Source organism: Centroberyx affinis, unplaced genomic scaffold (assembly GCF_046629955.1).
Source record: "Centroberyx affinis isolate AG114_WGS23_722 - 3 ecotype Tasmania unplaced genomic scaffold, CSIRO-AGI_Caff_v1 ptg002631l_1, whole genome shotgun sequence".
Taxonomy (NCBI): domain Eukaryota; kingdom Metazoa; phylum Chordata; class Actinopteri; order Beryciformes; family Berycidae; genus Centroberyx; species Centroberyx affinis.
The window spans coordinates 28,389-49,825 of record NW_027280825.1 but is presented as its reverse complement, the minus strand read 5'-3'; the positions used below and the strand labels follow the sequence as shown (position 1 = coordinate 49,825).

At 39.2% G+C, this 21,437-nt stretch overlaps 1 protein-coding gene across 1 annotated transcript; it reads left to right on the top strand.

The window, feature by feature from the left end:
• Positions 1–10,041: 10,041 nt before the first annotated feature.
• LOC139657102 (melanocortin-2 receptor accessory protein 2A-like) lies at positions 10,042–16,750 on the top strand. Its single transcript, XM_071534817.1, has 3 exons — positions 10,042–10,159; positions 14,536–14,635; positions 16,255–16,750. Exons 1-3 carry the CDS (start codon positions 10,042–10,044, stop codon positions 16,748–16,750), a joined length of 714 nt encoding a protein of 237 aa, XP_071390918.1.
• Positions 16,751–21,437: the final 4,687 nt, after the last annotated feature.

The following is a 21,437-nucleotide window of genomic DNA, read 5'->3' as shown; positions in this document are numbered from 1 at the left end:
GCCAGCGTGTCCGTCAAAACCCTGTTGGCGTTTCTAATCTTTATTTCCCTAAAGAATCCTCTGGTTTAAACAGAAGTGCTAGAAAACAAACTAAAGCCTTTTGTGATTTTTCTCTATCAAGGGTTTTAATTTTATTCTCTCTCCTCTTATTCTACGTGCCGCTATATAGGAAGGAAATCAAAGGTCACTGGATATGAAAACGGCTGTTCGCTTGTTTATTCAAAGGTTATTAATATTGAACGTGTCACACTGCGCGTCCTTGGGTCCCCAGCAATACACCCGCCAAGTGTGAAGCGAGGTTATTATCGTTAACGAAAACTAACGAAATAACGAAAACTAGGTGTGAAAAAACATTTTTGTGAACTGAAATAAAAATAAAAACGAGGCTTTAGAAAAAAACGATAACTAACTGAAACTGTATTGTGTGTTTACAAAACTAAACTAAAATAAACTCAAATTATAGAGAAAATGTCTTTGTCAATTTATTTCATACATAAGCCTAGTATTTTGAATTTTTGAATCTCGCCCCTGACAAATGCCCCATATTACAAAAAAAGACTAAAACTAATAAAAAACTAAACTAAAACTAAGTATTTTCAAAAAATAGAAACTAAACTAAACTAGCAAACCCGCTTTAAAAGCTAATTAAAACTAAACTGAAATTGAAAAAAAGTCAAAACGAAATAAAAATAAAAACTAATGAAAAATGCAAAACTATAATAACCTTGGTGTGAAGTAGCTCGGACGAACAGTTCTCGAGATATGCGACGGACACACACACAGACAGAGATTCCTTGCTTTATAGTATGACGAGCATAAATCTGGTTTTACGCTTTAATAAAGAAATATCCATAAAAAGTGAAAGATTCAGCACCAAAACAGTATTGTCAAGCTTTGAAGTCCAAATCACATTGAAAGAGAACCTACATGGATGAAGCCCGTGAAATGACCCGTGATTTAGACCGCTACGAAGAACGAGTCTTTGCTTTTTGACCCGTAAAACATGGTTCTGATCAGTGATGGAGTGTAACAGCCGAGGCAGATTGCACAGTGGAAAACACCTAATACAGGCTGAGTGGTGCTCAGAGCTGAAGTGGCACTCCCCATCACTCTGCCGCTGTAATGATCCTCACTCAGCTCACTGGTCGCTACATCACCGAAGGGCCTCCATACTGTCTGGTTAGGACTCATGGAGATAAATACATATGTGCATTGCTTCTGTTTAATTTGAAGGGGGCGATAAGTGCGATCTTTCACTGACAACTAGCACAAAAACAAACATTTATCTTTCGGGGATTGATAGGTTTGTCGATCAATACCGATGATTCAGCGGCGAATGGTGTTAGGGCTGGGCGATAATTCAATATTATCGTTTATCGTCTTTCAGTGGAATCATATCGCGATGATATGAAGATATTTTGATATCGTGACACACATTTCTGCTGTCTGAATTGATGATGACAAGCAAATTTTACTTAAAAACTCATAAAATGAGGTATGGTAGGAATATTATTTGAATATTTCTGTTTTGTTTGACATCACACCTAACATCACCATTCGGTTCAATGAGATGAACATTCATTTGATTATTTAACGGGATTTTGCATACATGAACCATATCGTGATATATATTGATATCGAGAAAAATCCTTCTGTTTATCGTGATATTGATTTCAACCATATCGCCCAGCCCTAAATGGTGTTGTGTTCTTCTGATCTTGTAGATGGAAAGTTAACAGGTCAACATGAATAGAGGTCAAATACACACATTTGTACGGAAGAGGATTAGGGCCACATGTGAAAAATTTATTTGAGTTCTGAGATTAAAGTCAGAATTCTGACTTCTGAGAAAAAAGTCAGAATTCTGACTTTATTCTCAGAATTCTGACTTTAATCTCAGAATTCTGACTTTAAACTCAGAATTCTGACTTTAATCTCAGAACTCAAACAAATTTTTCACATGTGGCCCTAATCCTCTTCCGTACATTTGAGAAGAGTTAAAGGATGAACTCTGAAAACATTCCCCAGGGTGCCAGTCTCCACTTGCCAAGCTAATAACCCCAGTTCAGTCAGGACAATGCACATGCTCAGTTTAAACAAAGTGTGAAGAACGAAAAAGAAAAATGAAGGTGTGAACTGGAACCGAAAGTGGTTCTTCGGAGTGATGCCATAGAAGAACCATTTCTGGCTCCTTTCAAGAACCTTTTTAATGTCCCTAACAACCATATATAGTTCTTTGGGATATTAAAAGGTTCTTAATTCTTAGTTATTGGATGGTGGGTGATGGCATAATGGTGAAAAAATAACCAAACCCCTTCCATATTTTGCAATTGCAAATGAGGTTATAGGGGAAGATAAACAAAAACACAATGCAGTTGTCTAAGCGAAGGAGAGCAGAAATGGTTCTTTGAAGAACCTTGGTCTGAAAGGTTCTTTGTGGCACCAGAAATGGTTCTTCTATGGCAGTGGTTCTCAACGTGGGGTCCGGGGACCACCAGGAGTCCTTGAGGGGGTTCCAGGGGGTCCCCAGCAAATTGATGAATTGTTAAACTTCACCATTATTTCATTTACAAGAAGTTAACACAGTTAGAGAATGTAGAAGAATGACGATTTTGATCATAGGTTCACTGTTTTCTCTCCACCTACAATAAAGATAGTCATGGAATTCTGACAAAATCATATCTTACAACAAAAATATACTCAGATTTGGATCCGAGAGACAAAATCTCATCAAATGGGGGTCTGTGGCTCTAATGTGGACTAAATTAGGGGTCCTTGATATGAAAAAGGTTGAGAATCACTGTTCTATGGCATCACTCCGAAGAACCAATTTCGGTTGTGTAGTTCAGTGGTTCTCAATGTGGGGTCCGGGGACCACCAGGGGTCCTTGAGGGGGGTTCCAGAGGGTCCCCAGCAAATTGATGAATTGTTAAACTTGCAATGTTTCATTTACAAGAAGTTAACATAATTATACTATTTTGGTCATAGTTCCACTGTTATCTCTCTTTCTACAATACGAACTATAGTCATGGAATTCTGGACAAAATCATATCTAACAATAAACATATTCTCAGATTTGGGTCCAAGAGACAAAATCTCACCAAATCGGGGTCCGTGGCCCTAATGTGGACTAAATCAAGGGTCCTTGATATGAAAAAGGTTGAGAATGACTGGTGTAGTTTATTGAATACAATCACATGCCAGTACAACTTTTGGTTTTGGCAGTGAATAGGTCTGCTGTTATGTAGGCTACTCAACACCAATCAAATACAATGTAGGCCACTGCCTATGCACAACTTGGTGCAACAAAACTGCCATTCAGGGAGGAACATAATGTCCAAATGGTGGATGGGCAAAAGCAGCATGGCAAAACCGTGGCAGCAGAGCGAGCAACAAAAAGTATAATCAGAAAGAAAAGGTCCGGAGTGCTCGGAAGTTCAAACAGGTGTGAAGAAGTCGCTCTTTGGTAGGGAACACAAAAGGTCAAAAAAAGAAGAAAAGGTCCAAGGCACTCTTCTGGCAAAAAGGTTTAAAGCCTTTATTCAGATGGCTATTTCATGGTGAAATTCTTAAAAACATAGACAAAGCTTGTGCATGTTAAAATAGAACTGGGTTACAACCCACGTGTCACGGCACAAACAGCCTTCTTCAGGGTGTAGTCAGCACACAGTTTCCCCTTTTTGTAGATACAAGATCATTGCGAACACCTGAGCAGGAAGCCAATGAACTCACAGGTGACAAATGCACAGTATGACCACTAGATGGCTCTACAAAATGTATAGAAGGAAGAATGTACAGACAAAAAATGTATAGACAACAAGACAGAAAACAATAATAAAATATCCCCCATCTACAGCAACATAGGCACTAGACCACATGTATCAGAACAACTACAAAAAAGGACTAAAATCAATTTCTTCATTTAGTCCTGGGTATACTGTGGCCTGCATTTGGTGTATATAAAAAGCTTCTCTCTGCAGTAATAATTTCAGTCGATCACCACCCCGAATGTTCTTTTTGATGGTTTCTATTACTGTTTTGTATAAAAATGCGTAGCCATAGGGTAATCCAAATGAGCTTTTCTGATAGCATACTTATGCTCAGAGACTCTGTCTTTCAGTCGTCTATGTAAAAGCAACCACAAGTACAAGATAAACGCTACACAGCAAACGTAGTGTTACAGTGTTTTGATGTCATAGGCCAGTGGTAGGCAAATAGCGGCCCGTGGGCCAAATTCGGCCCTGCAGAAAAAATATTTTGCCCCCTGATGAAAGTTTTGACTATAATAGTTTACATCAAATCTTTTACATATTTTTTTCACAAATCTACTGTAGATAACATAAACACAAGGCTCCTGTAAATCCCAATTATTGCAATATAACCTTGTTACAGCTATACATTTATCCCCCACACCATAAAACTAAGGCTGCTATTTGAACAGTGCATGGTGCTGAAATTAAACCTACCAGAAATTAAAGTTTAATGTGTGAATTCTAACAACTGTTTTAATTCCACAGCTTTAGCCTATATAACCATAACAGATTTGTTCTTCACAAACACAAATGGTTGGCAGTGAAACAGACATGGTGTGTTGATGCCATTTATTCCCCCTCAGATACAGTCCTTAACACTGTTATAAATCTATTTAATCTATTTAATTTGTAAATGAATTAAAAGAAATAAATAAAAAAAACATATAGGCCTGCGTAACGGCCCCCCAATGAAAAATCATGAAAAAACTGGCCCATGGTTGAACCTAATTGCTGACCCCTGTCATAGGCCATATGAGTCTTAAAGTCACTGAATTGCTTACGTTCCTTTATATTAGCACAATGGTTGCAAAAGCCACATTTGTAAGTACCCTGCAATGGTCGATGAAGCCAAGGTTTTATTTTTGTTTTTTGTAGATACATCTACAAAAAGGGAAACTGTGTGCTGAGGGCTACACCCTGAAGAAGGCTGTTTGTGCCGCTACGCCTGGGTTGTAACTAGGGCTGAACGATTTTGAAAAAATATCGAATTGTGATTATTTTGACTGATATTGCAATTGCGATATGATTTGCGATATTAGATGGAATGATCATTTTTACATCATTATTCTCATTTTCATTGAAAAACGTATTAAAATGATTATGGTGTGATTTTTCACATTTCACCTCTAACAAATATTGCAGTAGGCCATATTGCGATTTGGATAAAATTTCGATTAATTGTTCAGCCCTAGTTGTAACCCAGTTCTATTTGAACATGCACAAGCTTTGTCTATGTTTTTAAGAATTTCACCATGAAATAGCCATCTGAATAAAGGCTTTTAAACTTTTTGCCAGAAGAGTGCCTTGGACCGTTCTTCTTTTTTGAAAAAGTATAATCATCCTAGTCGAGTAGAAGTATTGCTACATGGCTGAAATGTTACTTATGTAAGAAGAGGTGAAGTTACTGCTGTAAAAATCTACTAAAAGTTTTTTTTTTTTTTTTTTACAAAAGAGAACATTGTTAGCTGTGATCTTTCCCACCCAATTCTAAAAGTCCAGTGTGGTGTGCACCCTCTACTAGGATTAGACTGATGTATCGGTGTGTCGATATTGTCCTTTTATTAAATATCCCATATGGTCCAGTCAGTGTTGTCCTCCTCTGATATGATGGCGGTTCCTCCCTGACCACAGTCATAGAAAAACCTGGAAAACCTGACATTGTCCCATGATGGTCTAAGTACTTTTCCAGAAGCTTTTCCACCCTGGCAAGACTAAATTCTGGTGGAAAAGCGCTGAATACTTGGAGTTTTGGTTTTTTTTTTTTAAAGATCCAGAATATCCTCATAAAATATCAGCTATCTGCAACGTCGATACAAAAACAGCCGCTTTTGAAATCCCACATTGGGCTGAACCTTACCCTGTACACACAATTCGAAGCAGCCTGTGCTCTTGCATCTCTTTGAATATTCTCTGCAGGTGCTGTGCTGAACGGGATCCCCCCCCCCGTCTCTGAGGGGATTTATTATAATGCAGTTGTGTTTTCCTATGGTGCTCGATTAGATGAACCCGGCCGGCCCTGGTGCATTAGTTATTGACGCTGAGGGCTGACTCAATAGCGGCTATTCACTATCTCACCTGTCTCCAGTAGAGTTCACGCTGATCCGACTGGAACGGATGGATAAACACAAACTGTTTTTTTTTTTTTTTTTTTTTTTTTTAAGAAGTTTTTAGAAATGAACCGGACTCCCACCCTTCTTGCCGTTTCCGTTTTTTTGCTGTTAATGAATCCTCTCTGCGGGCTTGATAAAGCTGAAGCACCATCCTAATGAGTCAGGCAGCTCTCCAGGTGGAAATTGCAGTGCTGCTGTTTACTTCAAAATGTCTCATTATTCACGTTTTACTCATCGTCTTTTAGCAGAGTCTATTATATATATATATATATATATATAAATGTAAAGCACTCAACATTCTCGAATTGGGAGAAGTCCCTCGAGGGATTTTCATTAAGATCAAGATGCGTTATCGTTTTGTTCCACTTAAAAATAAGAAGTGTAATGCAAATGTAAATGTACCGATGGGACTCATTAAGAATTTGAATCCTTTACATAAATCAATTTAGACTTCAGTTAAATGTCTCAGATGATAACTGTCCAATTTGAATTCTCAATCCTGTGACAAGAACAACAGCCTGGTGCAGTCATTGGTGTATGTGTGTGTGTGGTAAATAGTTAAGATTATATGAAACTTTAATGATACCCCATGGGAAATCGGGTCATTGTAGCAGCAAAGAGTAATATGGATACAGCGAGGATAAAACAGAATACAGAGGCTTTGCAGCTGCGTCACAAAGCAGCTGTGTCTCCCTCATGGAGGAACACTGGAGAACTGTCTGGTAGTTAATAAAGTCTAAATCTAACAACCAGACTAGAAACAGAGAGCTAGCTGATGCGGCTTGTTGTGGTGTGGCTGTAGATCCATTCAGTAACGCTCTCAGTAAAAGTGAATAGTGTGATAAGGTGGCAATAGACAGTGGTTGGGATGGCTGATCCTCCAAAAAAATTCCAAGGCACACTTCTTTGCTGAAAAAGTTAAGAAGCCTTTATTGTACGGGCTACACCAACACATTTCAACTATACAGTCTTCATCAGGGCATATAGAGCCGAGTAGAAGGGCTTGCTTATATAGAGCTACCTAGTGATAACAACATTGGGACCAGGTGTGGCTCAATCAGCAGCAGAAAAGTGGGTGGATATTCACTGACACTCATCTGTTAAAATGTAGAAAGCAAATAGAGCTGCAGTTCACAAAAAACATCTCGCAACCATTATTCAAAATATCTGAAAAATCCTTAGGAAAAATTCCATCTAAACTGGAGAAAAATCTTTATAATCTGGATACCCCAAAAGGCCAGTCAGAGAGAGAGAGGGAGAGAGAGAGAGACCATATACATATTCAAAGTTACAGATAAGGGACAAAATCAAGTTCTTCATTGAAGCCTGGATTCTTGATGGCTCTTAGGTTGAAGATCCAATAAGATTCCCTCAACCTGTCTCCTCCCCTCTTAGCCACTTCTATGGCCTTTATACCCACTGCCCTAAGTGAGTCTGAGTTACATCCATAGTGCTGTAATAGTGCCATTGGATAGTCTTCATTTCCGATCCGGATAGCATATTTATGCTCGGCAACTCTCTCTTTGAGTTTTCTTTTCGTTCTTCCCACATAGAAGAATCCACATGGGCAGTGTAGGTAGTAGATCACATGGGTTGTGTTGCAATTGATAAATCCTTTAATTCTGTAGATCTTGTTTGTGTGGACATCTTTGAGCGTGTTCGTTTGATGCGTAGTGGCACAGTGGTTGCATCTTCCACACTTAAAGAAACCCTGTGGTCTTCGATCAAGCCAGGTACCTTTCTTGTCTCCTGGTAAGTAGCTGTGGACTAGATGTCTCCTATAGTAGGTGCTCTTTTGTAGCTGATAATCGGTGCTGATGGGAACACATCTTGAAGGAGAGGGTCACTTTCTATGATTTCCCAATTATAATTGATGATCCGCTTGATTTAATTTGCTTTAGTATTATATTGTGTCATATGTACATGTTGTATATAGTGTGATAAGGTGGATTTGTTTCCAAATGTAGCTTACTGTGACACAGTAACCTGTCTTGTCTTTAGCCCTAGTCTCTACTCCAAAACATGAAGAGTTGGAGCTTGAGAAGAGTCAGCGGGAGCGTATCTATACTGAACAAAAATATAAAGGCAACACTTTTGTTTTTGCTCCCATTTTTCATGAGTTGAAATAAAAGATCTAAGACTTTTTCTATGCACACAAAAGGCTTATTTCTCTCAGATTCCGTTCACAAATTAGTTTAAATCCGTGTTAGTGAGCACTTCTCCTTTGCCAAGATAATCCATCCACCTGACAGGTGTGGCATATCAAGATGTTGATTAAACAGCATGATTATTGCACAGGTGTGCCTTGGGCTGCTCACAGTTAAAGGCCACTCTAAAATGTGCAGTTTTTAATCACACAACACAATGCCACAGATGTCGCAAGTTTTGACTGCAGGAATGTCCACCAGAGCTGTTGCCCGTGAATTGAATGTTCATTTCACTACCATAAGCCGTCTCCACTGTCGTTTCTGAGAATTTGGCGGTACATCCAACCGGCCTCACGACCGCAGACCACGTGTAACCACGCCAGCCCAGGACCTCCACATCCGGCTTCTTCACCCGCGAGACCGTCTGAGACCGGCCACCCGGACAGCTGATGCAACAGCTGGTATGCAAAACCAAAGAATATCTGCACAAACTTGTCAGAATTCATTCATCCACCGCCATTCACCTCATGTCGCAGCATGATAACGCACGGCCCCGTGTTGCAAGGATCTGGACACAATTCCTGGAAGCTGAAAACATCCCAGTTCTTGCACGGCCTGCATACTCACCAGACATGTCACCCATTGAGCATGTTTGGTGGAGTGGACCAACACTCCACAGCCCACGATCAATAACCTGATCAACTCTATGTGAAGGAGATGTGTCGCACTGCATGAGGCAAATGGTGGTCACACCAGATACTGACTGGTTTTCAAAAAATGCATATCTGTAGCCCTAGTCATGTGAGATCCATAGTTCAGTGCCTAATAAATGTCTTTTTTTTCAAGATAAAACTGCACATTTTAGAGTGGCCTTTAATTGTGAGCAGCCCAAGGCACAATCAGCATCTTGATATGCCACACCTGTCAGGTGGATGGATTATCTTGGCAAAAGAGAAGTGCTCACTAACACGGAAAAAAACAAATTTGTGAACAAAATTTGAGAGAAATAAGCCTTTTGTGTGCATAGAAAAAGTCTTAGATCTTTTATTTCAACTCATGAAATAAAGTGTTGTTATATTTTTTTGTTCAGTGTAGTTAGTGGAACAAGCTACTGTAGTGTACACTGCCATAGGGTGATGTTTCCAGTCTGTTACTATAATTATTCCACTCACGGTGAATCTGTGTCTTCCGTTGCACGTTGTTTCTGTGGCTCTGTGAATGTGCAGTGTTTCTTAAAGAGACTAGATGCGTCATGACTGTGGGGCTGGAAAATGAATTCATACAGTAGTGAATGTGGCAGCGCCGACAGCGGGGATTGCCTCATTAGTGAAGACAGGGGGGACACATATTGACACACACACACACACACACACACACATGCACACACAGTCCTACAGTTTGTACATGTAAATGAGTAAATGACTCATACTGTAGCTGCACACCAAATCAGCTGATCCGGCTGGCTTCCATCACTAGAGAGAGGTGTGTGTGTGTGAGAGTGAGAGAGAGAGAGAGAGAGAGAGGGGGGAGATACAGAGAGAGATCAGCAGATATCTCCAGAGCAGCGTGCGTCTCGGTCCGTGTTGGGGAGATAGAAGCTCAGTCACACAGCCACAAGGAAATTTGCGCAATTACGCACAAAGATGATGCGCTTTGGCGTCAAACGCGTTCCAGAGACCCAAACCGTCGGTGGAAACGGTGCGCTGAGGTAAACCGGGCTTTACCGGGTTTATTACTCTCTCTCTCTCTGAGATGTCGGGCTTTAACCGTCCGAACGGCACCGGCGCGCCTCCGGACCCGGACTATGAGTGGAGGTATGAATACTACGACGACGAGCCGGTGTCTTTCGAAGGACTCAAGGCGCACCGATGTGAGTAGGCGCAATGAACTCCCAAGAAGTAGATTACGCATGACTCGTTTCAAAAGTAATGCGATTGCTAGATTCGATTCGATTTAAATGATCTCAGTGGAACGACGGGGTACTTTTACACTCCCCCAAAACTGGCGATGGCATCTTCTCTTCCTTCTGAAACCAGTAGGCCTTTAACTCAGTTTCCTCATATGAATGAAGAAACCAAAAAAGCATTGGAATATTTTTGGCATCCAGTCGAGGGACACTAGTGGGAAAACAGTTGTTGCATAACGCTGTTGCCGGATGAAAGCCTCCCAAATCTTCCCGGGAGCAAGAAAAACAGCCATCCTCTCAGCATGCCAAGTACAAGTTCCAAGTTTGTTTATTTGTACAGACTGTACAGAGAATGAGGTAAATCTAACTGATCAGCAATCAGTCATAGAACAGAATGATATAGGATCAGGAAAAGCACGAGACACACGCGCATTTGTGAGTTTATCCAACTGTTTTTTTTTTTATATAACTCAGCATGTAATCCTGCAATTGAAGTTTAGACATGAGAATCACCGAAATTGGAGTTACGAGGTTTTCATCCGACAGCATCAATAATTCAATTAATCACATTACTGAGGTTGTGAAGCTGCAGCAGTTAAAGTAAATATTTATTTACTTATTTGTTCCGCTCATAGTGCACAGTTCCAGAAAAGAAAAAAAAAGCAATTCACAATCAAAACACAACTCAGTTTACACATTCCATGACCGAAAAGGAGCAGGGAGAAGAAAATCATAACTCAAAACATAAAAAATAGGAATAGATGGTCTGTCAATTACAGTTGCTTAACAACCAATACTTACAGTAACATGAGAAATAAAAAAGAATCAAAAGCCATACACAATACTTCACCATCAACTAAGGAAACCCATTACCTAACACTTCATATAGTCTAATTATTCTTTCTTTTATACATTTTCTTGAACTGAGATATTTATACAACTCTTTAAATCATTCTGTAGAGAATTCCACAGTTTGACGCCAACAACTGAAATACACATCTGCTTTAAAGTGGTCCGTGCATACTGATGCTTCAAATTAATTTCCTTCTATGGTCCTCGTCCTCTGAACTAAAAACAAACAACTTTTGTAAATTTTCTGGTAATACTCTGCTTTTTGCCCTGTACATAACTAATAATGTCTGTAACTCAACTAAATCTTTAAATTTCATTAGTCCTGACTTCATAAACAGTCTGTTGGTGTGTTCTCTTGAATCCACTTTATGAATAATTCTTACCGCTCTTTTCTGTAATATAAACAATGGCTTTATGTTGCTCATATAAGTGTTGCCCCACACTTCTACACAGTAACTAAAATATGGCAAAATAAGTGAACAGTACAGAATTTGCATTGCCTTGTAATCTAAAACAGAAATATTCTTAGACACCTTTGTTTATACATATGCTATATGAGAAAGTGTCAGTTTGTCATCCATTATTACACCCAAAAATCTAAATTCAAATACTCTTTCAATATAAACTCCATCTATAGACAGTAAAACTTCATCCTTTTTTTGATTAGCAAAAACCATAAACTTAGTTTTGTTCAAATTTAATGATAACTTCTTTTCATCAAACCATTTTTTAAGTTTGACCATTTCATTTACAATGCTTTCTGCTAAGGCTTTTAATTCATCTCCTGAACTAAAAAAAAAAATGGTGTCATCTGCAAACAAAACAAACTGCAATATCTTTGACACTTCACATATGTCATTGATATACAAAATAAAAAAGTCTAGGCCCCAAGATCGAGCCTTGTGGGACTCCACATTCAATCTTCATACACTCAGATGTATTACCAGCAAACTGTACATATTGTTGTCTGTTATCTAAATAGCTGCTTAACCAGTTTAGGACTACTCCTCTCACACCATATCTATGTAACTTAGAAATTAGCTGTAGATCGATTTGTCCGAAAGCCATACTGACTCTCACTCAATTTATTCTTTTCAATAAAAGTATCGAATTTTTGGACAAACAGTTTTTCAAGCACTTTTGGAAAATTGTGAAAGCAAAGACACTGGTCTGTAGTTAGTAAAGCTGTGTTTATCTCCCGTTTTTAAAAAGTGGAATAACCTTTGCTATTTTCATTCTGTCTGGAAAAATACCTGTATGAAAAGAAAGATTGAAAATGTAGCTTAGAGGTTTAATTATGCAGTCAATAGTCACTATAATCATGTTGATCCCATCACTATCAGTTGATGTCTTGTTTTTGGTTTTTGCTACAATGGATCTAATTTCATTTTCACTCACCTCTCCCAGAAACAAAGACTGCAACACTTTACTTCCCCCCGTCACCGTCTATTTGCCCATCATTATGTTTTTTAATGGAATTTGCAAGATTAGGCCCAACATTTACAAGAAAGGAATTAAACTCATTTACCACTTCGTTCATGTTTTTTTATAACCTTATTACTGTCATTAATGAAATGATTAGGCAGATCTGTGGACTATGCAAACATCCCACAGTGAACAAACTGAGATTGCAGCTATTAAAAGGTTAATATGAATATGCAATTTTAACATGAATTGGACCTGGTCTGCAGAGCCTAAATTGCTTATATTATAATGTTAATAGTCAGTTTATAGTGACTTTATTGTACTGGATGGTATTTTATTTATCTAATAGGGCATCACTAGGGGAGACCAGGGCATGTTGTCACACTTTTTACTCATTGGTGTATTTCTTACCAGTGCCTTAAGTCAGTGATTCTCAACCTTTTTCATATCAAGGACCCTAATTTTACACACATTAGAGCCACGGACCCCCATTTGATGAGATTTTGTCTCTCAGACCCAAATCTGAGAATATTGTTATTGCTAGATATGATTTTGTCCAGAATTCCATGACTATCTGTATTGTAGGTAGAGAGATAACAGTGAAACTATGATCAAAACAGTCATTCTTCTGCATTCTATAACTGTGTTAACTTCTTGTAAATGAAATAATGGTGAAGTTTAATAATTCATCAATTCATTGGGGACCCCCTGGAACGCCCTCAAGGACCCCTGGTGGTCCCCGGACCCCACGTTGAGAACCACTGCCTTAACTGACATACAATATTTTAATTAAGGTCTTCTCTAAAAAAAAAATAGCATTTTTACATTTTGAATAATTTACTGAAAGAAAAAAAACTTATTGCTGATGAAATACCACTTGACAACTTCTGACAACTTACCCCATGTCAGGGCATGTTGCCACACATGACGGGGCATGTTGTCACATAGACAGGTGTGCTGTGTTTGTGCATTCGATTCCATTTCCCCATTAGTAAATATACTATAATAACATGAAAAACATGTATTGAAAACAACATACTTCATCTCTTCATCTCATCTTCACACCCACACAGCAGGTAAAATCACCCCTCCCTCATCCATCCTGGGATGCTCACACAAATTCTGATACAATTCCTAACAGTATGATATATTAATGTACATTTAATTTGACAGTTGGTTGTATATGAGGCTGGTCCAGCAGTGAGACCACAAGCCAAAGTTTTGTGGGTTCAAGTACCAAAATAACATCTATTCAGGAAACAATGATCTTTTTCTAACCCAAAAACCAATTTGGATAGATATGATACCATGCCCCAAAAACATTGTGACAACATGCTTCACTAAACCATTCAGATTTATTATCAGGTTATAGCTGACCCTTGCTTTTATGTGTCACAATGTCTAATTATTTTGATTCCTTTATAAGAAAATAAGAACACAAATACTAAGATTTCCATTATTTACTTTCAGGTAAATTGTGTTTTGACTGTTGTAAACAACATAGGTAACCTCTTATTAAGAAAGTAAACATTTTTGTAATTGGACTTTTGGCTGTAAAATATTTAGTTTCAAAAATAAAGCCACTGAGACAACTTACCCATGTGACAACTAGCCCCGCTCTCCCCTATAATATTCCAATAAACTTTTATAGTGTGTCTGTGACTCTCAATTCTCAATGCATTTATAGTGAACTTATTGTTTTTTTTATCTCCTATGGTATCATTATAATATATGTACAATATTCCTATAGGGACTACTCTTATAGTGTCTGTGATGCTCAATAATGAGTTTATAGTTAGCTTATGATACTTTCATCTCCTATGGTATCAGTATAATATTCGTATAATATTCCAATGAGTTTATGGTGACCATATTGTACTTTATATTTCTTGCTTCCTATGATATCACTTTAATAGTCCTGTAAACGTTTACCGATTTCCTCTGATATTTATAAAGTCTCCTCCTCCAATTTATCAGAGGATTCCTCAGTCTTCAGTTCTAACATTGCAGAATAAATTGAGTGAATCTCCATCCATCACCTGTAACCTTTTCTCATTTTGCAGATTCTATAGTGATTGGCTTCTGGGTCGGCCTGGCTGTCTTTGTCATCTTTATGTTTTTTGTCCTCACTCTTCTGACCAAGACTGGAGCTCCACATCCTGAGTGAGTCGGTTCAATTCTATTCAGCTCAGCTCAGTTCAGTTCAGTTCACCCGGCTTTATTGGCATGAATGCACTACTACATTACTACAATATTACCAAAGCATCTCAATACCGTGAATTTAATTAAAAATAATAAAAAGGAAGCGTGTGTGTTAATTAAGGATCTGGGTTGCTGTGTATTCATTGCACAGTGACAGTACTTCTATGTGTATGGAACTAGAGTTTCTTTTTTTTATATATGTTTTTACAAAAATATAAAAGCTCAGGCAGAAACATCCAAATAAGTGATAAATGATTAGTGCAGGCTGGATGTAGAAAGAACATAAACGGTGATAAAACCACACAACTGCCATGATATATAGGCTACAATATTTAAGTCTTAATATTTCAGTCTATCTCGCACCAGTGGTATTGTTAGTGTCTCTTCAAATTAAGAGCGCATTTCCCATAAACCCTGTTGGCATGGTCCTGTTGGCGTATTAAGAGCTCTGGTTATGAGAACGTCCCAAAGCAAAGACTCAGTGTTTACTCTGCCTGCCGCTCAGTAAATCTGAGATTAGCTGAAGCCACCAGAGGAGGAAAGATCCTGTTTACCCAGCCAGCACCGGGCACGCACACCAGGTTCAGACTGACATATCAGTCTGTTGACATATCCAGCCAATGTTGGCCTTTTATTAAAAATCAGGTCAGGTCCAGTCTGATACCATGGATGTCATGCGGTTTGATCATTTATATATTACACTGTTGTCTATGGGAAGACCTTAACCTGTTTTTGTTGAGATTCCACACAAGAATGCACAAATCTGTTGGATTATGTTATTATTAGGTGCTTTATTATTTAGGTTTATTATTAGGTTAAAAACTCAATACTGGTGTTTTTTGGCAGAAAAATGGTCAAACTTAAAGATACTAAATATTGTCAGCTTCAATCCAAAAATAAATTTGGCATCAGTGTTCAAAAACTCATGTCAGTCTAATCCTAGTGTTCACACCAGAGGTGAGACCAAGTCCACGGAGTCCCAAGTCAGTCTCAAGTCTTGAGGTACAAGTCTCACGTCAAGTCCCAAGTCTAAATGTAGATCACCAAGTCAAGTCCATGTCATTAATGTCAAGTCTCAAGTCTAAATGTAGAACAGCAAGTCAAGTCAGAACAAATCAAGAGTCCAGTATCAATTTAATATCTTAAAGAAAACTGAATATCTAGGACTTTTCAATGCAATATGGTTTTAATAGGATAAAAACTTGGTAAGAGCATCATGAGTTTGATTTCTATAGTCAGTTTCAACTTCAATGAATTCAATCATTCCATACAAATTCAGAAAACAGAATTTAAATTCAGTCGTCTGCTGGAACAAATCTCATCACTTTCAATCTAAGTCATTTACACAAACACAAGATCTCAAGTCAAGACTTTAGAAACCTTTTCAAGTCATCAGAGTACAAGTCAGAGTCAAGTCCCAAGGCACCAGAACCCAAGTCAAGTCAAGTCTCAAGTCTTCTCTTCATGCATCAAGTCAAGTCTCAAGTAATTAAAACTGTGACTCAAGTCTGACTCCAGTCCAAGTCATGTCATTTTTTTTGTCCACAACTCCATGCCCTCTCTCTCTCCCTCTCCCCCAGCGGCGGCGACCCTTGTGAGAAGCGGGCCCGCCTGGCCGCCTGCGCCGACGCCCTCCGCCGGCGCGCCGACCCCGACGACGCGGCCCCGCCCCCCTGCCCCCGCGGCCCGCCCCCCTCGTCCCGCTCCCTCTTCCAGTGTTTCGTGACCGAGGAGGACCGGGGCGCCGCCGGAGCCCCGTGGGCCAGAGACGCCGGGGGAGGAGGAGGAGGAGGATCGGGATCGGGCCCGGGACGCCCCCGCAGGACGCCCGGCGGCCTGGAAGAGGAGGAGGAGGAGGAAGAGGAAGAGGAGGAGGACGGCACGGTCCTGCAAGGAGAGCCGGCGGTGACGGGGAGGGAAAGCGTCCTCCTGGCCCACTTCCACATCCCCAACTTCGTGAGCTCGGAGCAGAGCTCGGCGCTGGGGGAGGACGAGCTGCTGCTGGGCGAGGCCGAGCTGCCAATCACCCTGGAGGGGCGGGGCCACGCCGGCAGCGGCCGCTACGTGACCGAGTAGCCGAGAGCCCGCCTCTCCCACAAACTGTTTGTCACGAATGCGGTGTGATGATTACACAGCCTGGTCGCTTTGTCATTTCAATTGGCTCTCACTCGGTGGAATCGAGGGGGAGGGGGTGTGTGTGTGTGTGTGTGTGTGGGCTGACTATGGACAGATTTTGACGAGACTTGGAGGGAAAAATTACACCGATTGACCACAAATGATACACTGATTAGCCTGACGGGTACGGAAGCGTAATGCATTCACTTGAAAAAAAAATTGCCCTGTTTTTCTGAATTAACGAGATAATTATCTCAGAATTCGGAGAAAAGTTTTCATGGAAAAAAAATTAGTCTGCTCTGTTTTTCTGAGATAATTATCTCGTTAATTCAGAAAAACAGAGCATCTTTTAAAAAATAAATGATTCTGAATTATTTATTATTTTTTCTCAAGTGAATGCATTACGCTTCCGTACAGGGGCGTTAAAATTAAAGATCAAAATTTCTAACTTTGGATTTCTAACTTTGAAACTTGCCACACATTGTTACAAAGTACACCGATTGGCCTAACGCTGGGCCCTGTAATTACAAACCCGACACACCACTGGTGCAATTTTGACAAAAGCTTGGAGAGATGACGCATTTTAGCACCGTGTTCCGGTGTTTAAAAACATTACACTGTTTGGTCTAATGGAGGAGCTAAAATTACAGGTCAGAACGGAAACTCATACCCGAAAATTCCATCAAAATCAAACCGGTCATGTCTGAGATGTTATGTAACACAGGAATGAACAGACAAATGCTGTGATCTATAACTGCAATTTTTCCAAATGCTCATCAGATATATCAAAATTACATTGTATTGCAGTTCAGACATGGATTTAATTAAAATAAATGGAATCTGTATTTTCAAACTACAAAACAATACGAGACTTTAAGCAATAAGTCACAAGAAGCCGTGCTTCACCTTTCATCACCTTAGTTTTTCACTCCAGCCAAATACAAATGAAAAGAATTCTATTTTAAATATGTTTAATTAAAATACTGCCCACAATCCTCCATACACATATACCAGATTGAATAGCTTCAAATAGTAGCTATTGTGCATTATATTCTGTTATCAAGACAGTGGAACTGAGTGGATCAGCCAGACGATAGCCCACTAGACACAAATTAAAGGAATAGTTCAGCCAAAAATGAAAATTCTGTCCTCATCTCCTCCCCCTCATGCCAGTTGAAACACAGGTGAAGTTTGTCCATATAACACACAGGGAGGCTGCAGCACAATTCCATAGCAGCCTTCTCCAAAACAACTGAAGTCAGTGGGGACCAGTTCTTCAGAGTTCCAAAAAGACCTACAGTATATTTACACCATCATTTAGTGCAAATCTTAACTACAGCTGATTGATTTGCAACAAATAATGGTGTATAGGTCTTTCTATTCACAGTGTGATTGTTTGGCTGTTTTTGTTTTGGAACTCTAAAGAACAGGTCCCCATTGACTTCAGTTGTTTTGGAGAAGGCTGCTACCAAGTTGTGCTGCAGCCTCCCTGTGTGTTATATGGACTAACACATTTCACCTGTGTTTCATTTGGCATGAGGGTGAGCAGATGAAGACAGAATTTTTGGGTGAACTATTCCTTTAAGAACCTGAACCGACAAAAGTGACAGAAAAGCAAGAAACTTCAGTAACGATAGTAGGACAACTCAAAAGATTTCAAATTAACTTGACTGTTCATTTATGTTGTTGATACAGTCAATGTGGATAGAATTATGCATTTTGCTCCAGAGTCAGCTGATTCAGCTTCTAACACCAAAAACAGAGGAAACCATTATTCTCTCTCACTGGCTAATGACTGGCTAGTGTCCCCGGTAGATCATTGGCTATTGTGCCCCATGCTAACACTTAAGCATACACTATGTTGAGCGATAGCATATGCCAGTGGTGTCCAACCATGTGCCATGGAGGGCCAACAGTCAGGTTTTCCTTCCAAACACTACAGCAGGTGATTTCACCGATTGGTTCCTGCTCTCTGGCGGAAGGTGTTAGTCAGTGAAATCACCTGGGCTCTTTCTCAATATGCACTCTTGTGTCTCCATGACGCATTACACAATATCTATAACCACCAAAGCACCATTCAACAACAAAAGAACATGTAAAAGGAGGACAGATGAGGATGCACTGGATGGTGACTTGACCGATGAGAGTGAATGGGAAGATTCATTGGGATGGGAAGAGCACTATAGTCTGTACAGAGCCACACAGCTAAATTGGGCCTAAAGTTGGGTAGTGTGAACCTGGCTTAAGGTGACCCGATTTTTCCTTTTATATTCAGAAGGCAGATTGTGTTTAGCTGAAGCAGAGTCAGATTCTCTGCATAATTCATGTCAGCCTCATGAGGCTATGTAGCAACTGATAATGTAGTATCAGAGTCATAATATAATAACTTGTCAGAATGTAATAAAAATGTTCCTCTAAACTGGTTGAAAGTGTGATACAACCTGTAACTGTAATAAATTCCCAGATGACTGCTGGAGTGTGTAACTGTATTTTCTTTGTCATGTTTTGGTTCTCAGGTCTCTCTTGAAAGATTCCCATCTCAAGCAAACCTTACTTGTGACATATATGTAACTGATGATGAAATATGGCCTAAATATGTGTGAATAATTGATTTAATTTGAATTATTACATTGTTAGTCAACATTATTACATCATCCGTTAAAAATGTCACACCAATTATTAGGTAATCCCTGGCTAATGTAATAATGTAATGATCCTTATCCAGTACTTTCTTACACCAAACAGGTTTTATTACATTTTCAACCCATGCCGAGGGATTATAATATTTTGTCAAATGATTATATTATCAGTAGCTACAGGCAACTTTAAAACATTGTTTTTGACCACTGGCTATGTTGTGATGAGTTAATAAAACACTAATACCCCCAGTTGAACACCAAATTGCTAGAGAGCTAATGCATTATTCAGCAGCTCCAGACTCAAAGTCAGAATAGGAAAGCTGAATGGAAATAAATGGCAGCTGAGAGGGGATTTATATTCCATCGTTTGACATCATTGGCTAGCCTGATTAGAATCCCTGACTAGAGTGAAGGGAGATCTACTGAAGAGGCTGTTAAAGCTGCACTAGGCAACAGTTTTGTGTAAAATTCCATCTGTCTTATCAGCCTAAATCACAAAGTGGGACTAATTGAGACATCATTGATTCACCATATGTACCCAAATTAAATTCTGGTGTCGGTGTGTTCACAGGTGGGGAAATCTTTTCTACATAGGAAGTGACAAATCCAAATTTAAGATCTAAGAAAATTAAGAAGATTTAAGAATTTAAATCTTAAGAGTCTTAACGGTGTCTCCTAAACAGCAGTGAGCAGAGAAAGCTGGAAAAGCTGGACTCACCAACAATGGCTGAGTCCTTCAAATTTGCGAAGTGCGACTACAAGTGCAACTATGAGAAATGGGGTGGCTTTGGGATGCACAAGACGAGTAGAGTAGAAGAAAGTAGAAAGCAGGAGAGGTAAGCAACAGATTATTAAAAGAGGAAATGTGACTGGTTAGTGAGGAACTGGTAAAGTACAGCTTTGGTCTACCTTAAAGGATAAGGCTGGTGTTTTTTAATGCATTTCTTACTGTCAACAAATCCTATGAAAATAACAAAATCAGCAATGATTTTGTTTAGTCCATGTAGCCGGTGCCCAATGAAGCCATGTCCCAGCAGCCATAGAACTCCATTGTATTAAAAAAATGATTAAAAACAGCATATTTCATCATCACGATGCACCGGGCCAGTGGACTTTTTCCTCAAACAACTTAATAAGCCGGCTGTAAACACGTTTGCGATCTCAGGAAAGTAGTTCCGTAGCACCGAAAATAGTCCCCCAGCGTAATGAAGAATTTGTTCCCATTTGAATTTGATTTGGTAATAACAACAACAGCCTGACTTTTCATGGTAACAGTTAGCGATTTTTAAAATGGAAACTATGTCTTTGTGAGCTGGATTTAAAGGTTTTTAGCTTACAATTGGAGCCAATGACTTCCGGGTTGACGGCTAAAAAGGGAACGTGGGAAGTCAGAAAGTAACGGGAGTAGAGCAAACGCATTGTTGATTTTGTTATTTTCATAAGAAACGTATTTAAAAACACCAGCCTTATCCTTTAAAACCTCTGACTTGAAATCTCTGGATTGGGGTTAAAGTACATGCTGTTTTAGAGGCAAACCAATTCACAAATACAGCACACACTTAAACACAATTGATGAGAGTAAAAACACTTAATTTATTTTCCATTATTTAATTAAATACAATAAATTGAGTTATTATCTAGAAAAGATGCATTACAAAAATAAGACAGGTCTGTGGATGAAAAAACAAGTGATGGGTTACTTGGAAAAGAAAAAAGCTTGTGGTTTTTGATCAGAGATTCATGGTTGTAAATATTTCTACAGAACTCTGAAAGATGAAATTACTTTATTGCTGTGTGTGTGTGTGCATGTATCTGTCAGTGTGTGTGCTAGGGTTAGAACGATATGTTTGTTTGTTGATATATTGGCAGATATTGTCCTTTTTATTAAAACTGGGATCTGGTCCAGTCAGTGTGGTCCACCTCCAATATGATGGATATGATGCAGTTTGATTTATTACATAGTTATTGTAGAATAGATCAATCCAACATCTACAGGAAGCCTTTAACCT

Bases quoted from the DNA above. Each gene is read 5' to 3' on its own strand.
- LOC139657102 (XM_071534817.1), top strand. From the start codon at position 10,042: ATGTCGGGCTTTAACCGTCCGAACGGCACCGGCGCGCCTCCGGACCCG. The intron at 10,160-14,535 runs GTGAGTAGGCGC...CTCATTTTGCAG, and splicing joins AGGACTCAAGGCGCACCGAT to ATTCTATAGTGATTGGCTTC. The intron at 14,636-16,254 runs GTGAGTCGGTTC...CCTCTCCCCCAG, and splicing joins ACTGGAGCTCCACATCCTGA to CGGCGGCGACCCTTGTGAGA.